This window comes from Eutrigla gurnardus (assembly GCF_963514095.1).
Source record: "Eutrigla gurnardus genome assembly, chromosome: 7".
Lineage (NCBI taxonomy): Eukaryota > Metazoa > Chordata > Actinopteri > Perciformes > Triglidae > Eutrigla > Eutrigla gurnardus.
Window position 1 is genome coordinate 29,281,020 of NC_139921.1, and position 19,026 is coordinate 29,300,045.

General features: G+C 44.8%; 2 protein-coding genes across 4 annotated transcripts in view; one reads left to right on the forward strand and one right to left on the reverse strand.

Moving 5' to 3' along the window:
- Positions 1-1,215: 1,215 nt before the first annotated feature.
- The window catches only part of brf1a (BRF1 general transcription factor IIIB subunit a), a 77,084-nt gene continuing 59,273 nt past the window's right edge, over positions 1,216-19,026 (forward strand). For 2 of the 3 annotated variants that reach the window (XR_014597346.1, XM_084012615.1), the window contains exons 1-6: positions 1,216-1,417; positions 2,781-2,989; positions 4,100-4,180; positions 6,903-7,076; positions 9,559-9,590; positions 14,091-14,163. Coding sequence is in view for 2 of the 3 variants with exons in the window: in XM_084012615.1 (XP_083868741.1) it covers positions 2,806-2,989; positions 4,100-4,180; positions 6,903-7,076; positions 9,559-9,590; positions 14,091-14,163 (544 nt within the window). In the remaining variant the exon portion in view is untranslated. Of the gene's footprint in view, positions 1,418-1,764; positions 1,855-2,780; positions 2,990-4,099; positions 4,181-6,902; positions 7,077-9,558; positions 9,591-14,090; positions 14,164-19,026 lie in introns of those variants that run through there. The other variant, XM_084012616.1, reaches the window with a different exon arrangement.
- Positions 14,580-18,574, reverse strand: LOC311015399 (BTB/POZ domain-containing protein 6-B-like). The gene is made up of 4 exons (XM_084012620.1): positions 17,623-18,574; positions 17,077-17,167; positions 16,750-16,868; positions 14,580-16,251 (listed from the first exon to the last, which is right to left on the reverse strand). Exons 1-4 carry the CDS (start codon positions 18,051-18,053, stop codon positions 15,219-15,221), a joined length of 1,674 nt encoding a protein of 557 aa, XP_083868746.1. The 5' UTR covers positions 18,054-18,574; the 3' UTR covers positions 14,580-15,218.

The window sequence follows — 19,026 nt, forward strand, 5'->3', positions numbered from 1 at the left end:
TACTTTGTAACGCGTTACTGTAATCAGATTACTTTTTCAAGTAACTAGTAGTGTAAGGCATTACTCTACTGAAAATAGTAATAATATTACAATTTTCCGGGCTCGTTACTTGCGTTACATTTGTGGGCACAAGTGGGCCGAGTTCGGCCGTGTTCAGCAGTCTGTTTCCCGGCTGGTTTGCGTGCTGCGCGTGTGTGCGTTTCGCGTTCGACCGAGAGTCCGCCTGTGTGGACTCGCGTGGGGCTGGGCTGGCCGCTGTTTGACCGATGTCCGAGGGCTTTTCACCATGGTCTGGTGGCATCAGGGCCGCGAGTTCGGCTGGGTTCTTGTGTCTATTTAACGTCTGGATTCCCCGCGACGCGTCCGAGGGTCTACGGGTCTACGGCGGAGCCGAAGCCCGGCTTCGCGGAGGTCAATTGTGTCTTTGCGCGGACCTGGAGCGGCCGGAGCTGGACTGAGCTGCACGGACTTTTCGCCCGGGTCTGAGGGCACGGGTCCCGACATTCCGGCCCGGTTCGATTGCCTGTATAGGGGCAGGATACTAGTTAAAAAAGTAACTAGTAATATAACTAGTTACTTTCTCCAGGGAGTAATATAGTAGTGTAAGGCATTACTATTTTTGAGAGTAATATGTAATCTGTAATATATTACTTTTTAAAAGTAACTAGCCCCAACACTGCTCTTTTCTAATAAATGGTTCTGTTCTGGATCTCTTGATCTGTATAGCCACGTACAATGGGGGGGGGGGGGGGGGGGGCACTCAACATATATCAATTAAAGTGCAGCAAATAAATGCAAAATAAATATGTGGAATCTAAAATAAAAGACACAGGTTTTGACTTTCTTTACTTTCTGTAGTTTTTTTTATCTCATTTTACTTTGCTGTCATTTTATTCCCACAGGCATTAAACGTGAACTGTCCCTTTAAAAGCGGGGACACATGATCCGTTACATAAGCAGGGGAGTCCGCTGCCGGTGTTAACTCTTCATACGTCATACATGTTAACTAATTTTACATTTCCTTCACATCCAACCTGATGTTCCCGCTACGTGTTATCTCACATTTCTATAAAACGGACCCACTTCACTGTTATCACGTAGATTAAACTAGATCTGGTCGCCGCGCCGCCCCTCTGGTCCGCGTTGGTCTCGTCCGTGTCGCCGTAGCATCAAACGCACATGTTGGGTGTGTTGTGTTGGCGGATTGCAGCGATATTTCAGCGTTAACGGAGGTTGCCGGCTTGCTTTCTCTCATCGCTGCAGTCGCGATGCGTTAAAGTGTCACAAGCGAGAAGAAAAAACTTTTGTTTTTTTTAAATCATTTATTGCAGAGAAACACTCGCCGCGAGGAGGCTGACACGCGTCCCTGCGTGGCTGCATAAAACACCCCGGTTGATCCCCGTTCACCGGACTGAAGGTACGTCCGCCGTCATTATGTGTGTGCGTGTGTACTACCGTCGCTTCGGTCATTAAACGCTCTTTGCTGCACGCGCGCGTCAGTTGGAAGTCCTGTTTTTTTTTGCCGGCTAGCATCGCCCCCCCGTTAGCTTCCCGTTCTCGGCTGTCAACGTGTGAGAGAGCCGGTTAACCACCGTCACCGGAGCGACGACAACGTCATTAAAATTAAAAACGTAAGAGAGAGAAGTGAGTTTGACTTTTCGGCTAGCTTAAACAGGAGAAGGAACCCGCCGAGATAGCCGCCCCGGTGGTCCGGTCGGTGCCACGTAGCTAGCCGGCTAACGAGAGCAGAAGAGCCGGGGAGGTTCTGCAGAATCACCGCGTCCGTTTCTCGCGAGGAACCAGCAGATGGTGGTGGTGGAACAAGTGTGTTTAAACTCCTACTGCAGTGTGAAGGTATTACCATCACCGTGTGGCACCAAAATACTTCATATGTAGCACATAAATATATAAATTATTAGATTTTATATGTGGATGCGTTGATATGTTTCATCACTATGACGTGGCAGGTGGAGCTAATTCATACTACTCATTTATGATACTTCATATACTGCTGGGTAGTTCAATATATATATATATATATATATATATATATATATATATATATATATATATATATATATATATATATATATATATATATATATACATTTATATTTTAACCACTACATATACTGCTGGGTAGTTCAATCTATAATAATATATTAGAATACATATTTATAGATGTATATATATTTTTTTAATATATATATTTATATTTTAAGGACTGGATATACTGCTGGGTAGTTCAAGCTATAATAATATATTAGAATACATATTTATAGATGTATATGTATTTTTTCAAGCTATAATAAACTATTAAAATATTATTTATTGGAATTTATTTAATGTATTTTCATGTTTATTAATTAAAAGCAGAGAGGTGAGAGCTTTAATGTGGCAGCAGGTAAAGGTGGTTCTACTTGTGAGTATTTCCATATTTTGACAGCTTTTCATGTGTATTTTCAGCTAAATAAACTCTTAAAAAGCCCCTCCAGCTGGAAAATGCATCATCACAATAATACACAATACTTAAATATTTCATTTAAGTAAGGTTGTGAATGCTTGACTTGTACTTGTGGTGGAGTATTTCCACAGTGTGTTGTTAGTACTTAAATTACTCATTTGTAGAGTAACTACAAGTGAAACATGTAGGAGAGTACAAAGTACAATAGTTCCCTCTGAAGTAACTCAAATAAAGTACAGATACTACAAATATACTGAGTTCCCACCGCTGGAACTTTGAGGTTGTTTAACTTCTCTTGATCCGTTTCCTCCATCAGGCCTCGAGGCTCGCCATCCGACGCCATGAGCTCCAAGGTGTGTAGGAACTGCGGCAGCTCGGACATCGACGTGGACCATGCCCGCGGCGACGCCGTCTGCATGACCTGCGGCTCCGTGCTGGAGGACAACATCATCGTGTCCGAGGTGGAGTTCGTGGAGACGGGAGGCGGAGGCTCGTCGGCCGTCGGACAGTTCGTCTCCGCTGATGGTGAGAGCGGCGGCGTGGAACCTTTCCACAACAGAACTTCAGGGTTTTATTCATTCGTTCGTTCAACTTCATGATAATGCTGCACTTCATGTGTTAAGGTCATGTTAAAAGGTTAAGAGTTTCAACAAAGTTTTGGGTTCTTCTAGTGCAGACACATATTGGGGAGATTGATTTTATCATCTTTTTCTAATTTCATTATCATTCTGATATTCATGGTTTATTACTTCCTGTTGAATTAGACTTTAACTTAAGTTTAAGTTAGAAAAACACTATTTTTGGAAGGAGTGATACCTTTTCTATTATTAGAAAAAGGATAAGCAGCAAAAAAACAAATGATATAACTTTTTTTTTTTTTAAGTAAGTCCACCTCCAAAAGTTTCAAGGAAAGATGTGATGTTGTAATTTTTGACAAGTTAAAACAAGAACAGTGTGTTGAGGCTCTTGTGTACTGCTGCCCTGTGTGTGTGTGTGTGTGTGTGTGTGTGTGTGTGTGTGTGTGTGTGTGTGTGTGTGTGTGTGTGTGTGTGTGTGTGTGTGTGTGTGTGTGTGTGTGTGTGTGTGTGTGCGCGTGTGTGTCTGCGTGTGTGTCTGCGTGTGTGTGTGTGTGTGTGCGTGTGCGTGTCCACAGCTGCTTATCGTGGTGTAACATTTACCTCCAGATTATTTTTGACCTTCGGCCTGCAGGACGTCTCACTCCTGCCGAGTCTGCACAAGACTCGGCAGACCTGTTGTAGTTCTTCCGGATGTCCACTAGAGTGCGCTGTCGCACAAGACTTCATATTTGCTTTTTTTTCTTTCTGGAAACTTTATTAGTTTCAGATTTTTCAATTTTTTCAATTGATAACTCGATCTATAGAAACATTTTTATTTTATTTTATTATAATTCTTTCTTTATTTGAATATTTGTTTAGTTTAAGACTGTTGGTCTGATTAAATCAGACTGTTGGTCTGATTGATTCACAACAAACTTGTTGTGAATCAAACGGAAACAACAACCCCAGTTTGACTTAAAATCATTAATAAATCAGGGAACAGTTAGCGTTTATTGTATATATTGATTGACGGCTTTAGTTAATTTGATCTTTTTATCTTAAATGTTTATTTCTGCAGGTGGAAACATCAACCCGATATTCGGAGACAACCACTTCACCGGTGTGGGGAGGGAGTCCAGAGCTCAGACGCTGCAGAAAGGTGAGTGGACCAGCAGAGGGCGCCACAAGTCCATCAGTTTTACACCAGCCTCTGCTGCTCACCGAAGGAGCATCCCTGGGAGAAAAAACTCCTCTTCTTCCTCCCCCTTCTTCCTCTTCTTCCTCTTCTTCCTCTTCCTCCTCCTGGGAGAACAAACTCCTCCTCTTCCTGAATTCGTGTCGGACTCTGGTGAGATTTCCATCGTGTGGGGAATAAACGGCTAACTGAGCTGCAGTAAAAGGCGAAGTGTGTGATTCCCATAAATCTGGATGCAGAGCCGGGAGGTCTGTGAATATATTGATATGTGGCTAGATGGTCTCTGGCTATTTTTTAATATTCGCAGTCAACCTAATGACTCTCTAATGTGAAAGGAAGCTGCCTGAACAACCTTACAGAGAATTATCACCTCCTCTGCTGAGCTTCTTATTTTTAGCCTCTTTTAGCTCGTTCGCTCTGGTGAATCCACTTTACACCGCCGGCTCGGCAGCTACCGGATATTTCACCGACTCCCCCCAAAAAGTGCTCATGTTGCTTCTTTTTAGTGAGATTTGTAGGCGGGGAGTGAATAGTACAAGCCTTTGCTGAACGCTGGATCTGCCACCATGTCTCCATCTGTTGCCAAGATTATTACTTCCGATATTTGGGAAATGCGTGGTGTTGCCGAGAGTCGGCTAGGAAGGTTAACGAAATCATCAAAAAGGTTGAAGCTTCATTCTAATGTTGGCGTTCAAATTTCAAAATCAACATTTGGATGATGCACAGCTTTGTAGAGTTATTTATGGGTATTTTTATTGTATATTATGGCTATTCCTCCTGGTTTTATTCTGGTGTTGATTCTCCAGTTTGTTTATATGTAAAGGCTCCTTTTTAAGGGAACAGTGGCTGTTTTGAGGTTTGAGCTGAAGAGTCACGTAAAGGTCAGGAAACTAAGTTGGTATTTATTTTTTTAAATAACAGCTGCAGCGCTGAGTCTCTGCCCTACTTATCATCTGGGACAAACATTTTTATATTTAAATTATGTCCACAGTAGCTGTTTCAATTGAATGTTTGTTGGATTTCTATAGTTTCCTGCCTCTGTGGCTATTTAGGGGGCTATTTGTACATAATTACAAATACATTGTAATATCGAATCGCAATACTGCAAGATCAGCATTATTGACATTTCTTAAAATCACTGAATTATGAAGCAGAACACAAAAAAGCATACAGTTGGTATTTTTCTGTCTTGTTTTTGACAAAATAATGATACATTTTTGTTTATGGGTGCCTTTCAGGACACTGGAGGACTCCTTCTTACATGTTGTGTTCTGGTGTCTGTATCAAAAACAGGTTTATATCGGGACTCAGACGACACCACCACATTTGTCTCTTTCAACATTCACTGTGTCGGATCAGAAAGCCACTGAGTGCTTTAATGCATCTTGAGGATAAACCGTCAACCTTTTCAATAAGAGCTTTCTTCTCAAACATGCTGCTTGTTTGTTTCCTCCTCTCTGCATTAAAACCCCCTGAGACCCGGCGACCCGGCGTACGGTCTCTAAGACGCTGTGGTGAAGCGAGGGTATGAAACTAGAAAACTAACGTTAAAAATAACGCTCCGAAGTTTGTTTGCAAGAGTGAAAAGCGGCAATACCATTTTCAAAGGGATCCGATGACCTCTCACCTCCCAGGACATGTGGATGAAAATGGACTAAAGTCTATAAAAGTAAACGGGAGCGACTCTCGGGGACCAACAGAACCCGTTGTCATGCAGTTTTTTAAATCCTCCTATTCCAAAATGGGGTATTGTAATATTCCTGCATACTGGGTTCCCGAAGCGGTCTCGAATAGCCTAAAGAAGGGGGTCTGACTGGGAAGCTGAGACTCTCGTGGATCCAATGAGCTCGGTTTCATTCAGCTGCGATGCTGTTCGTCTCCATTTCATTGCAGTTTCTTTGAAACTTGCCGTCGCCGTTTAAAACGCGCTGTTCTGACCTCTCCGGGATAATCGCAGCCTCGTGAATCTTTTACGACTAGAGCTAGAGGCCGAGACCGTTCAGGAGGACTGACGGCTTTCCTTTTTGACGATAAATAGTTTCCAGAACAGAAAAGTGCTCGCCATCGAATTACCGAAAAATCCAATTTTTGCTGAAATCTCCAAAGTGTTGAAAGTCCTAGATTTGTTCTGCAGTGTTCTAATGTTGACCTAATGGTGTTTTACCAATTTGTATCAATCAAGTGGTTAAAAAAGTTCAATTTAGCACCAAAAAAAAAAGTGGTATCACCCCAAAAAAATGGCTGCAACAGTTTTATGAGACATAAGTGAGCGTGAGAATGGTCATCAAATAGTTGAATCATAATGCTCTCAGCCGTGTACAGCTTCTTCTTAACCCTTGTACACTCCTCGTGTCCATTTGGGTTCAATCATTTGGGCTTTAGTCGTGATATTTGGTCTTTAAGGTCTGTATTTTTGGACAAACTTTGGAAATTCAATCACTGATTCTACATTAAGTCTGTAATCTACTGTATAATCGAACAACACAACGTGTGTGTGTGTGTGTGTGTGTGTGTGTGTGTGTGTGTGTGTGTGTGTGTGTGTGTGTGTGTGTGTGTGTGTGTGTGTGTGTGTGTGTGTGTGTGTGTGTGTGTGTGTGTGTGTGTGTGTGTGTGTGTGTGTGTGTGTGTGTGTGTGTGTGTGTGTGTGTGTGTGTGTGTGTGTGTGTGTGTGTGTGTCCGTCCCCAGCGAGACAGAACATCAACACCCTGGGCCACCAGCTGCAGATGAACAAACACTGTCTGGACACGGCCTTGAACTTCTACAAGATGGCGCTCACCAAACAGCTGACTCGCGGCCGCAAGTCCGCCCACGTGGTCGCCGCGTGCCTCTACCTGGTGTGCCGCACCGAGGGAACACCACGTATCCTTTTTCACGTTAATTTCAAACGTCGTCACTTCACTGTGGTGGAGAACAAAGACGAGCGTTAAATATTCACATTTAACAAGTCGTAGTTTTTGCTTAAAATTGACAAACTATTGCCGGCTTATTGAAACGAATTGTTTCAGCTCTACATGCCAGTGAGTACATGGAGGAACGTCCCAGGTTTGATTCCCGGCCCGGTTTCTCTACTTGAATCATTATTTTTTTCTCTAATCATGCAGTGAGTGAGTTTGGGGGGGGTTGTCACTTTAAATGTTGTGCAAAAAAAAAATCATCTCTGAAAGGAAACCTGATCAAAGACTTTGCAAAAGAAAAAATGAGACGTCAGCTGAGACGTTAAATTTGCCAAACCAGCATCAGAATCTGATGCAGGGCGGCACATCAAAGTGTGCCCTTTTTTTTAATGTGAGCCGGAGCCGGGGGGGCGCTCATCACCGCCTTTTCTTCATGTTTCACAATCTGCTAACGGCAGCTTATTGAAGTCGAGAGCGATGTGTCATCGTCAGGACAAAGGGATTTTAAGGTTCATCCTTTTTTCATGAGCACATTCGGCTCTTTTTTTGTGTGTCGGTTTACTCCTGACTCACTCCGCCTCCGAGGATGATTGTGTTACGTAACGGCAGGCAGGGCGGCTGGGATAGCTTTACCTAATGAAAGCAGGGCGAGGAGGGTGTAATGCTTTCCTGCTGCATTGTTTACCAGGCTTTTGTGTGCGTGTGTGAGGCCAGTGTAAAAATAGCTCACTTCCTCTTTAGCCGGGTGAGTCTGTAATGTTGTGGCAGGGGAGAATCCGGACAAAAGACGAAGGCAGAAAGGAAACATCCGTCTAAATCTCTGGATTTCATTTTCGTTCAAACCGCATCTTAAGCTCTTTGCTTCCGTTCAGCTTTTTGCCTGTGCGACCTTCCTTCTCACCTTCGTCCTACTTCCCTTTCCTTCCTGCTTTCTGCCTCTTTATTTGCACTTTTCTTCACTTTTCTTCAGAAAAGTGCAAATAAAAAAAATGTTGGCACTGCATTTATCGATGAAATATCAAAACAAAAAGTCCAGCATCCCTGTAAACTTTCTGCACCTTTCCAGTCAAGCGTATTCATCATCCATCGCTTCTATCAGCTTTGATACCTTTTTTTTTTTCCAACATTGTACTCGTCAATTTATTTCTGAGATCTTAGAACCGGATGAATCTGAGGAGCTCGTCTTTTATTTTCATCCGTTTGACAGGATTCAACAAAAGTTTGAATACGCTGACTCATAGCATCCCAGCTGACAGCCACATCGCTGAAAGGAAGACGGGGGGAAGAAGGAGCAGTGTTGTTGTTATTAGCCTGAGAGCTACCTGACGGGTCGAGAGTGATGCGTGATAGAAATGAGACAGGCCCATTTCTCACCATAGACATTAATCTGGGAAGTTGCTGTAGTGGATGCAGATCCTTCTCCAGCTCACATGCATCGTCCTCCCTGTTGCACCAAATAAAGGCGTAAACATTTGTTGCCCCCCCCTCGGTGGAGCCAGATGTGTTGAAGGACCTGCTGTCGTTTATTTTCCTGAATAAGGGAGTCGCCTGTAATCTCCAGACGGCGAGCGCTGGGATTATCTTTTCCATTTCATCTGCTGCTGCTGCTAATTCCATTGTGAGGCCCTTTTTTTGTCAGAGAAGCCCCCCGCTAATCCACCCTGGCAGCCTGGAGACAGGTGCACCCATCGCTAATGGAGACCCCGTCGCCACGGTGACCAAGCAGCAGGGGGCGGCGCTCATTGAGAGGCTGTGATGTCCAGAGGCTGATAAGACTGACGGGTGTGAGGTCGTGGAAGGGGGAGGGGAGGTATATTTAGAAGAGGTGACGCTTAAATGTCCCGTTAGATTCAAGGTGAAAAGTCATGAAGTGTTCTAACGTGAGAGTGCAGACATCAAATGTTTAAAATGTTAATAAGAAGTGAATCCACTGACTTCCACCTTCACATCAATACTTTAAATATGCATTTGACTTGAAAACGCATCCTGAAATCAAATATTTTCTCCCTGCTGGAGGGAAAAGCACAAGTTGTATAAATCTTATATATAAATCTAAATTTTCGAAAAGCACCAAAGAAAACGTTTTTTTTAAAGTATTATTGAATTATTAACACGGAGCTCCTCTGTTGTCAAATATATTCAAGTTACTTAATGTATAATTAAAATGTACATCAATAAACAACATACACTTCACATTGAACACTAAAGGCCGAAACAAAACGCATGAAGGCACGTTTGAAGTGTTTTATCCAAACAAAACCACTCAAAATGAAAATAACCAATGACCTCTGCTCTGTGTACTCGTGCAGTACTCGCAGGTATGTAAGGAAGTGTGCTGACTAATATTAATGTACTTTGAGTTCATGTTGTGTTTGAGCCGTGTGGAGTCCGAGAACAGAGACCAGTACCTGTGATCCTTCAGGTTTACCTTAACCGGCCTCTCCCAGACATGCTGCTGGACCTCAGTGATCTCGTGCAGGTGAGTCTCAGACACTGCACTCACGACAAACCTGGAGCTGGAACTAATGATTGTCACTTCAGTATTGATTAATCAGCTGTTTTTTTATTAGACGATTGTGAAAAAATGTCCACAGTTTCTTAGAGATGGTCTTTAGATTTCTGTTTTTTGTTTGTCCTAAAGCCCTAAATATTCAAACGACCTGAAAACGTACTAAATAACACTGATTTTCTTTAATCGATTGACTGTTTATTTTGTGGAAATGTTACACAATGTGATTGGGACATAAGAACCTTTAGTCTTAAATCAACTCCTTAAACTTTTTTTTTCTGGTTGTGTTGCCGTTGACTTGAAAAGTTGCACCAAACCGGCAAAACGAGCAAACAAAACAAAGCAAGAATCTCTGTTTTCGGTTCATTTTTGAGCTTTCAGAAAAGACTGTAATACAAATATACGCAATACAAGTTCTTTTGTACAGTTTTATGCATTTAAAATCAAGTTTCAGTAAGCTGAAAACATAAAATCTTTGCTTGAATGTTCACTTAAGTGATGACCGGATTATCAAAAAAGTACATTTTAATCAAGAAATCCTTGAAAATAAGTTTATAAAAGCTAAGCTCAAAATAACCACTTTGAACTCTTTAAATCTCGTGTGTGTGTGTCACAGCAGCCACTTAAATACACACTCCTACCACATAGTCCCACAATGCACCTCTGCCTAACCACCACCCTGCAGACGTCCTGCGTTCAGACGTTCTCTGTGTAATTAAACTGAGTCGTCTGCGTATAAATTTAGAAAAAGCGCTCTGCTCGTCTTCACCGATTCACGGTGAGTCAGGGGGTGTGGTGGTGCCGGGGCATTTCTCAGTCACAGCTGGTCGAAGGGGGAGGGGCTTTTATTTTTATACACCCAGCTGTCCTGAAGGTGCCGGACGCCCCCCCTCCCCCACCCTCCCCATCGTCCGGGGAGTGGATTTTGGGTGGGTGGGGTTGCTGTGGCTGCGGGGGCGGCGATTCCTTCCCCAATAACTTTTTTTTATTCTTTCTTTTTTAATGGCTCCACACCCAGACCACTTCTGCATTGTTTGGATGCATGAGAAGCCTCGTCACGTACAATAAGCGTATCAGTCGGTGGGCGATCAATACCAACCTCAAATATCAGCTGTTTCCTGCTGCTAATGTGACGAGCTTTTCCCAGATTTTATTCGTGCTCCGAATGTGACGCATATCTCCGCACACATGCAGAGCAACAGGTGGCACAACCCCACATTCACGGAGGGTTTCAGCGTGTCGGGGGTCTCCTCGGGCCACGGCGACGTTTTGGCCGTGTACAGCATCCTCTCCTCCGGAGGGAAAAGTCCTTATTTGTTAATTTTCACAGCCAACGACGGCCTTAATTGAGTCGAATAGTCTCTCGTTTTGGGATCCAAGCTGGTAAAACACTGGAGTTTAGACTTTAACCTCATCTCGTTTTATTGGTGGGAATTAACGCATGCAAGTCATTTTGGAGGTGGACGTACGGCTGTTTAGTTAATTTAACTGGAACATAATTGATTTAACAGAAGAGCAGCTATAAATGAGGCAGGGTGAGAAATCTAATCTAATTTGAATTAGTTTATTTATTTAACTCACAAAGTTTCACACAAGACGCTGTTTTTTTCTTGTTTAATGAACAAAAGGCTGTTTTTTTTAGAAATATATTATTTCACAATGTTCCCAATCCACGCTCCTATAAGGAAGATACACGAGATAAGATATTATTTTTTAGGGTACCATTCATTAAAGGCCGGAAGAAGCTCTTTTTTTCTCCTTTAAAGGTGAGATTCAATGAGAGATTTGAAAGGATTCAGCTTTGATTGTAGATTCAGATCTGCTGAACACGTGAGCCGCTTCACATGAAGAAAACCAGCTTAATTAGTCTCTTTGGGTTTTTTATTCATCCAGACAATATCGGCATCGGATTCTGGAGACTTTTCGACTTGTTTCTAGCAGCTGTGCATCTCCGTCTTTAGGAAGGAGTTGTCGATGGTCATCGATGTAAGCGGAGCCGGCCCTCGGTCCCACCAGGACGCCTTTAATTGAAGGTTCCTCCTCTGCCATGTGTTGCGACTCGGCCGTGAAGCATCGAGTAACCGTGCAATGTTTGTGATCGGGAGAGCGCTTGGAGTTTTTGACCCCTCGACCCCGGAAAGTTTCACTTAGCGCCGCGGTGGAGACATTAGTGGGGTTCTCGGTTTCACCCTACAAGCCGGCAGTTCAAAGCGACGATTATATTTAAAGACTTGAGCTCGATTTTCATTCCAATGATTCTCATATCAAAGAAGAAGTGTCGAATCCAGCAATTTGACTTGAAAACTCAAAAGACATCATTGTGATTTTGAAACCCACGTAATGTAAAGTTATAGTTTAGCAATAAAGAGGAAAATGTACACTTCTGAAACAAGTCTGCATCATAATTGGGCAACAAAGTGCAAACGTATATATTTTTAATCAACTTAATCTTTAGTTAAATGAAGCAATTTGAGTTATTATGGGTCCTCTTTAGTACATTTTGGTAGTTATTCTGATCCTTTATGATAATGTTGTAATAAAGACGTTAAATACTGAGATTTGGGAACCCGATAAAACAGCATTTCAATCCTGGCGTATGTAGTATTTGTACAGGAAGGGACACTTTACCATGTTGGAGATCCAACCACCGGTCAATCTCTATTAGCTCTGTTTATTTGGAGTTAGTGTCACCTGACATCCTCCCTCCTTTTTGCTCTGTTTTTGGTCTCCACCAACTCCTGAGGGAACGATCTGCTTGTTCAGCTGCTAAATGCTCCACCATGTTCACCCGCTAGACTCTAAACTGCGTCTGTATGTCGTTTGCTGCTAAGCAGGTCAGGTACAGTGGGTTTATTGGAGGTTTTTATTGTTGCTGCTTTAAACCGCTGCCTGGCGTGTACCGTCGATGAGCGTTGGAACCGTTCTTTCCAAGAAACACGTGAGCACGTCTATGGCAGTCATTTTAAGTAATGCTTCTTCGTGGAGAAACTCCACATCCAAGACATGTCGATTAAATCAACTACAGTAGTCGAAGAAGACTAAAAAAAGCAGCATCCAGTTGCATTATTGCTCAAAGTTGAAAGTGAATATCGGTGAAAACCATTTCAAGCATCACTCGAGTAAATGTTTGATTTGTAACAGGAGGGAGTCCAAGTCGGGCCAGTAAAACATGTTTGTGCTGCAGTAGATTTAGTTCGCTATCATTTTGTCTAAAGCGCTCTTTCAGACGAGACCGAGTCTGTAACCAGAAGGAGTTCAAAACAGGAAGCGTTTTATTTTTGGGTGTGTCACACAAAAAACAAAACCCAGAGGAGGTCGTAACCCGAGACGTGGAGCTGGAAGACTAAATCTCTCTCTAGGACACAGACATCGTGGTTCGATCCAGCGTTAATATAGAAGTATGGATTAGTGCGGCTTTAAGGTGCAGCTTTAAGGTGCTGTGAAGGCATTTCTGCCTTTGTGTACAAATTCCTTGCTGGAATCCAACTTCCCAGAATAGCAGAGGAGCATCTGCGTGGCTGGCCGACTCCAGAGAGGGTGGGGTGGTTGAGAGCGAGAGTCCGTCTGTCTGCCCCCCCCAACCCCCCCTGGAGGTCTGAAGGAATGACAGAGACCCGACCCGGGTTCACGACCTGATCCCTGCAGCTTTCACTGCCTCCTTCTGCTTTCGGCACCGAAACGTAATTCTGGGCTGTTAATGGTGATAATTTGTGAAGAAGATGATCGATGCGCGGCCCCGCGGCTTTGTGATCCGACCGTATTCATCATTAGATCCTTTCAGACGGAGCGCAGGAGGAGGAGGAGGGCAGAATTTACTGCCGGGGCTTCTGGAGGTGTTTTGGGTAAAATACAATGAAACATCTGTGAGGGGAGGTGCCCGCGCGGTAACCCTGCTGCAGCACACCAGGTCTCGGCCTAGTTTAACCACACCAGGGATTCCTCAACCAGATCCTGAACCACAACTGGAAATGTGTTGCAGCCCCAATTTATCAAGTTTCGGTCTTCCATGTTGTTTGAAAATGGCCCAACTTTTTTTTATTACTATATTGATTAGAAATTAATACAGCTGTGAGTTTGAGCCCCTCCTAGAAAACCAAACAATCCCTTTAAACGGCCCACAGCTCAGCTTTTAATCGCACACATTGAAACGTTCTGCAACCTTCAGGGCGATTATGTAACCAGAACACACACAGGGGACTTAGCTGCTGTATTTCATACCCAAACAGTCGGCTTCTCTCTCTCTGTGTCAGTGAAACACACCAGTCATCATCAATCATACCGGGCAGCTTGTGAGGTCTCAGTTTCAGACTCTAGTTCTCTAAGTGGCTTTGAAATGGGCCTAATGGTTCCTGGCGTCACTTGGGACGTACAGGATCGCCCAAATCCTGTTAGAAAAAAAAACTTGCAACATGATTCTTCTGCTTCTGCTGACCACTTTTATAAAAACAAACGTCTCCTCCTCCTCCACAGGTGAACGTCTACGTTCTGGGAAAAACCTTCCTCGCACTGTCCAGAGAACTGTGCATCAACGCCCCGGCTATAGGTAATCACTTCACTCATCTTCACCTCGTATCGTTGTCGTTATACACATATATTGCACTTCCTTACAGTCATGGAGATCCATGACTCTTAAGTCAGAGACTTAAAGGAGTGAAAAGAGGCCGTTTGAATCAAGTCCTTTTTACAGGTTTCTTTTTTTATGTAGGTTAAGTTTGCACTATGTCGCTTATTAGTGAAAATAAACCAAAAACCTCTTGAGATCTGGATAAAAACGTCTGACTTTTCAACCAGACATGATTATAAGTCACATTAAAAAGGTACCTGTAGCCCCCGGTGAGTAATCCATTCATAGCTTCATGAACCTCATGTTCCCATTAAAAAAAAAAAAACAGGCGTAGTTCACGCTGCAGTAACCAGGGGGCGCTGCAGTCCCTCAAATCAAGACATCCGCTGCTTCAATCACATTAGAACCTTTTTTTATGTTTTATCATCAGGTGTATAGGCATTCTTGTACAGAACACATCCGGTCATCTTCAACAGCATCGAGCTGGTAACAGTTAGATCGTATTTTACAAAAGACACAACGTTTCCGAGGCCGTCCTCTGAAGTGCAAAACAACTCTGTTTTTTGACAAGATTTCTACTTTTTTTTTTCTTGTGTATTTTTTTATTTAGAATCATAACACTACATGAAGTTTGCTCCTGGTGTAATGTTGCTGCTTAGACTATAGTAACAACATCGTGTATTATAGACTTGCAATCACACAATTTGAAGCGGCCCCTACTTGTTCCAGTTGTGGAGCTCGGCTTGATTACATAACCACAAATAAACCGCCTTAATGTTGTTTCTGCAGCAGCCGCAGCCCTTTTAAAACGCAGGCGCCAGAGCAAATAACGTTAACCCAGTATTTAAATAAAAAAAATAACATTAAATTAAATAAGATAAAACAACAGCTCCTTGGCTTTTTAAAATAGTCTCTCAACAAACTAACCAGGCTATTTAGTGTGACATTAGTCGAGTGTCTTTAATGCTACATAACTTTGAAGGCTGGGAGGCGAGGAGGAACCTAATTTTCCAGCAGCAGCAGTCCAGAGCAGCTTATGCATAGAACACGAGCTCGGGGATCTGTCCTCCCTGTACTCCGGTCCCGTTGGTGCTGTCGGAGGAGCACTGGAATTGAAATGTCACCTTCCCACACTGCACCTCCGTCATGCCCTCCTGGCCAAAATAGCTCAGTTCGTTCCCGTCCAGCACGACGCTCACCGTGTAGAACGTGTCCTGCTCCACCTGGACGGGATGCTCGAACCTCACCGGAAACGTACTGCTCGACCCGTCCGACACGAACTTTGTCAGGTTCTGCGCCAGCGTCACCCCTTGTCTCTTCAGTTCGATTTTGACGCTGTACTCGGCTTTGCCGCCGCTCGACCCGTACAGCCCCAGCCCGGCGATAAAGATCCTCTTGTCCACCGCAAACTGAATGCTGTCACACCGGCCGCGGTAGCGCCACTGATTGCTCCGGTAGGCCGAGGACTGGAAGCGGTGGCACCTCTGAGGCGCCAAACCCTCCCTCGCGTCCAGAGGGAAGTCCAGGTCCGGCTTTTTGGCCGCGGTGTACCACAGGAACACATTATGCGTCTCCTCCAGTGTCAGGATATCACATTGCGCCGCCCCGTCGGCAAACTCCTCCAGGCTCATGGAGGGGATGCGCACCAAGAACAGCGCCTTGCCGAGGACCTCTCTCTTGTTGCGAGTCGTGGGCCCCAAACCTTGTCTATTGCATTCCGCCGCGGCCCAGTTCATGACGGCGTCAAACACCACCACCTCCTTGGTGTTGAGCGTCTCCCTCCGCAGGATGATCTCCAGCGTCTGCAGGTCGATCTCGCAAAAGCCCTCGGAGCCCAGCGCCAGCTCGGCCTGAGCGTCGATCACCTCCCAGCAGCGCTGCGTCAGCTCGGGCTCCTCGAACAGGCGGCTCTGGGAGAGCAGCACGCAGGCGTTCTTGGCCTCCAGGCTGGTCTCCAGGAAGGTGACGCAGGCCTTGGCCAGTGCAGGAACGATGTACTTCTTGGCGGCGTACAGGGTGGCCAGCACCGTGTCCGCCTCCAGGTCGATCTCATCACTGTACATGTACCTGAGAAGGGAAGAAAAAAACTTTTAATCACTGTACATGTGATTACACGTACAACAATCAAGACTTTGGGTCTTTGAAAAACCTTGGGAAGTACAATCATGTGTATTTGTACCCAGAGAGGGTTGTGTAATGACTGAACTACCCTCCTTTCACAAAAAGGCTTAACATGCAACAGTCTGTGCTGCTGGCTTAGCCAATGCTACTGAATGAGCAACAAAGGCAGGGTATTTATAACTACTAGTCTGCATATATCTCCCACCAAAGAAAATTGTCAGGCTTTGGATGAGGGGGGAAAAAATGTTTCTAGTCAGACAAAGAGCAGCGAGAAACCCGGCAATTACAGAGCGCTGCGCCGCTGCTCCCGGGCGCTCCGAAAAAGCATTTTGGCATTCGCCTCTGCTCAGCTTCGGATGAGTGATAATATGCTTTGAAGTGACACTGACTGTGCTTGCCATCTCTCCTTCTGGTTGGCTGTGTGAGGGATGGCGAGTGGCTTACTTCAGCAGAATTAGAAAAGCAGCAGGTTCCACATCTGGGATATGGATCTCCGACTCCTCCTCCGCAAGATCGCCGTAAAACATGGCACAGAAGACCGAGCTTCCCACGGCCAGCACATACTGGGAGGGGGAGAGAGGGAGGAGCAGATGGATGCGTCAGAGACACATGCAACCAGAAACACTCAAGTTCAATGAAGGAGCAGGAGTAGCTCTTTTTCAGTAGCGCTGCTGCAGAGACGGACACAACTTCTCCACTCCGCTAACAAGACATTTCAATGACACAAACTGGATTAATTCTCATAAATAAAAACATGTAATGTGCCCCTACCTTGTGCGCTGGGACCTTCTCCGACCCCCCCAGGGGCCCGACAATGAAGTGGACGTCAGCCATCAGCTCATTGTTAAACATCAAGGCATTCCTTTTAAAAAAAGAGAAGAAAAAGCAGAGCAGGATTCACGAATAAGCTTCAATCCAGTATTGTATAACATCAAGTCCTCCCACACTCTTTTTTCCCCTCGTATGCCTGGAGACGCTGGTGTCATGGGGTTGGGGAAGCTTTTCTGCAGCAACAGTAGCAGGACTGAAACTTATTATACCTTTCATTATCCATAAATCTATTTTACAGATTAACAGTCCCAAAAAAAACCTAAAGATGAAACAGTCACAACCGAGACCTGAATGTGAATCAGTTACCAGAATGGTATGCATGCAACCTAAAACATTTAAAAAAGGTAATGCAAAAGTAAGACGCTGCAGGAATAGTTTCAAAATAAAAGTATGGACTGCACTTTTATCCCCTTTTTATTACTATGTTATTAACGTCGTTACTCTATTATTATCTTAAATAAATAAACATATATATTGGGGGTTTACCTCTCTCTCAGTGTGGGGTGGCTGCACTGCCAGCTCGGCGGGTCTACGTTGTTGTTGTTGATGTTTTGCTGGGTGGTCGGGGTGGTCGCCGCGCTGCTGCCGCCGCCGCAGCCGTCACCGCCGGCCTGGCTCACCTGCGCCGCCTTGGTCTTCTCGGCGTCCGCTACCGTGGTGCCGTTGGACAGGTTGGTGTTGTACAACTCCGCAGCCATCTTCTCCTCCTCCTCCTCCTGCTGCTCCTGTTCCTGCTGCTGCTGCTGCTTCTTCTTGCTCGTCAGGGACAGCGTCAGGATCTCATAACATACCGGCAGCCTGCCCGGGAGCTTGCCGACCTTCTTGGACTTTTTCAGTGTTTCTGGAAGTAGGAGCAGATAGGTCAGACACCTCATGATCCGGCCATGGTGGAGCAGCCTGCAGTCTGCCGTTGGCATCGGCGCGAGCGACGCCGACTCTCTCGCCCCCTCCGCGTTAATATCCGGTGAATTGAATCACAAGGTTGCTGCCAATGAACCGACTGCGCGATGAGGAGGAGGCTGAATTCACCGTCCTCTAGCTCCCGACAACGCTACGCTTTAAAACGGCGTCGGTGGCGAAGTTTCCGCGACAACATCTAAAATCTCCCCGGTGGACTCCGTTTACTCCTCCGCTTCCAACTTCCACCACAACCACTTTTTCCCCTCCCCGTTTCCTCCTCCGTGTCCTGGCGGTCACTTCATCCTCTCGGACGGAGAAAAACGTCCACGAAGCGTCGCTTGTTTTCCCTTTTTTTTCAGCGAGTGTGTGGGGGGGTTATAATCCGGACAGCCGATGTTTTTCCACCCCGCCTCCGCGTTTAATCCTCTCCGGTGTGTCTCCCTCTTCTCTCCGGGAAGCCAGCTACGTTGTCCCGTCGTTGCCGTTTCGCATACGAGGTAAATAGTCATTCGTCGGGAGTTTTTAAGGTCTGCTCCATTTTTTTCCTACCCCCGTCGTGATCTTCTCGGACGCCCAGGGGCTCGCTCGCGACCAATCAGAATCCCGCACGGCGGTGATGTCAGCAGAGCCGAAGCACCTCCTCCGGCAGCTCCGCAGAGTGCGTCACCGGGGCTGAATCGCTCCGCCTCTGTCCCGCTGATGAGACCCGGTGGAGAGATTAAAAAATCAATAAATATATTTTAAAAAAAAGCCTAGTTAAATATGACCCTTCAGTACAGCACAGTAATGGGGAGAAATAACCTTAAACTTAAAGGGAAAAATGGTTGGAAGAAGTCCTTTTTTTTTATTCAAGTAAAAAATAGTACTACTAAAGTGTAAAATACTATTACAAGTAGTAATAGCAGTAGGAAAATGTAAGCATCAAAATACACTAAAAGTACGTGTTGTGCTCATTAAAGAACTGTTAAATCTAAAGTAAATACACATATA

Coding starts and splice junctions, on each gene's coding strand:
- LOC311015399 (XM_084012620.1), bottom strand. CDS start 18,053: ATGCCAACGGCAGACTGCAGGCTGCTCCACCATGGCCGGATCATGAGG. Junction 16,869..17,076: donor AGAAGGTCCCAGCGCACAAG/GTAGGGGCACAT, acceptor TCCCCCTCCCAG/TATGTGCTGGCCGTGGGAAG. Junction 16,252..16,749: donor GCTTTTCTAATTCTGCTGAA/GTAAGCCACTCG, acceptor TTCCCTTCTCAG/GTACATGTACAGTGATGAGA.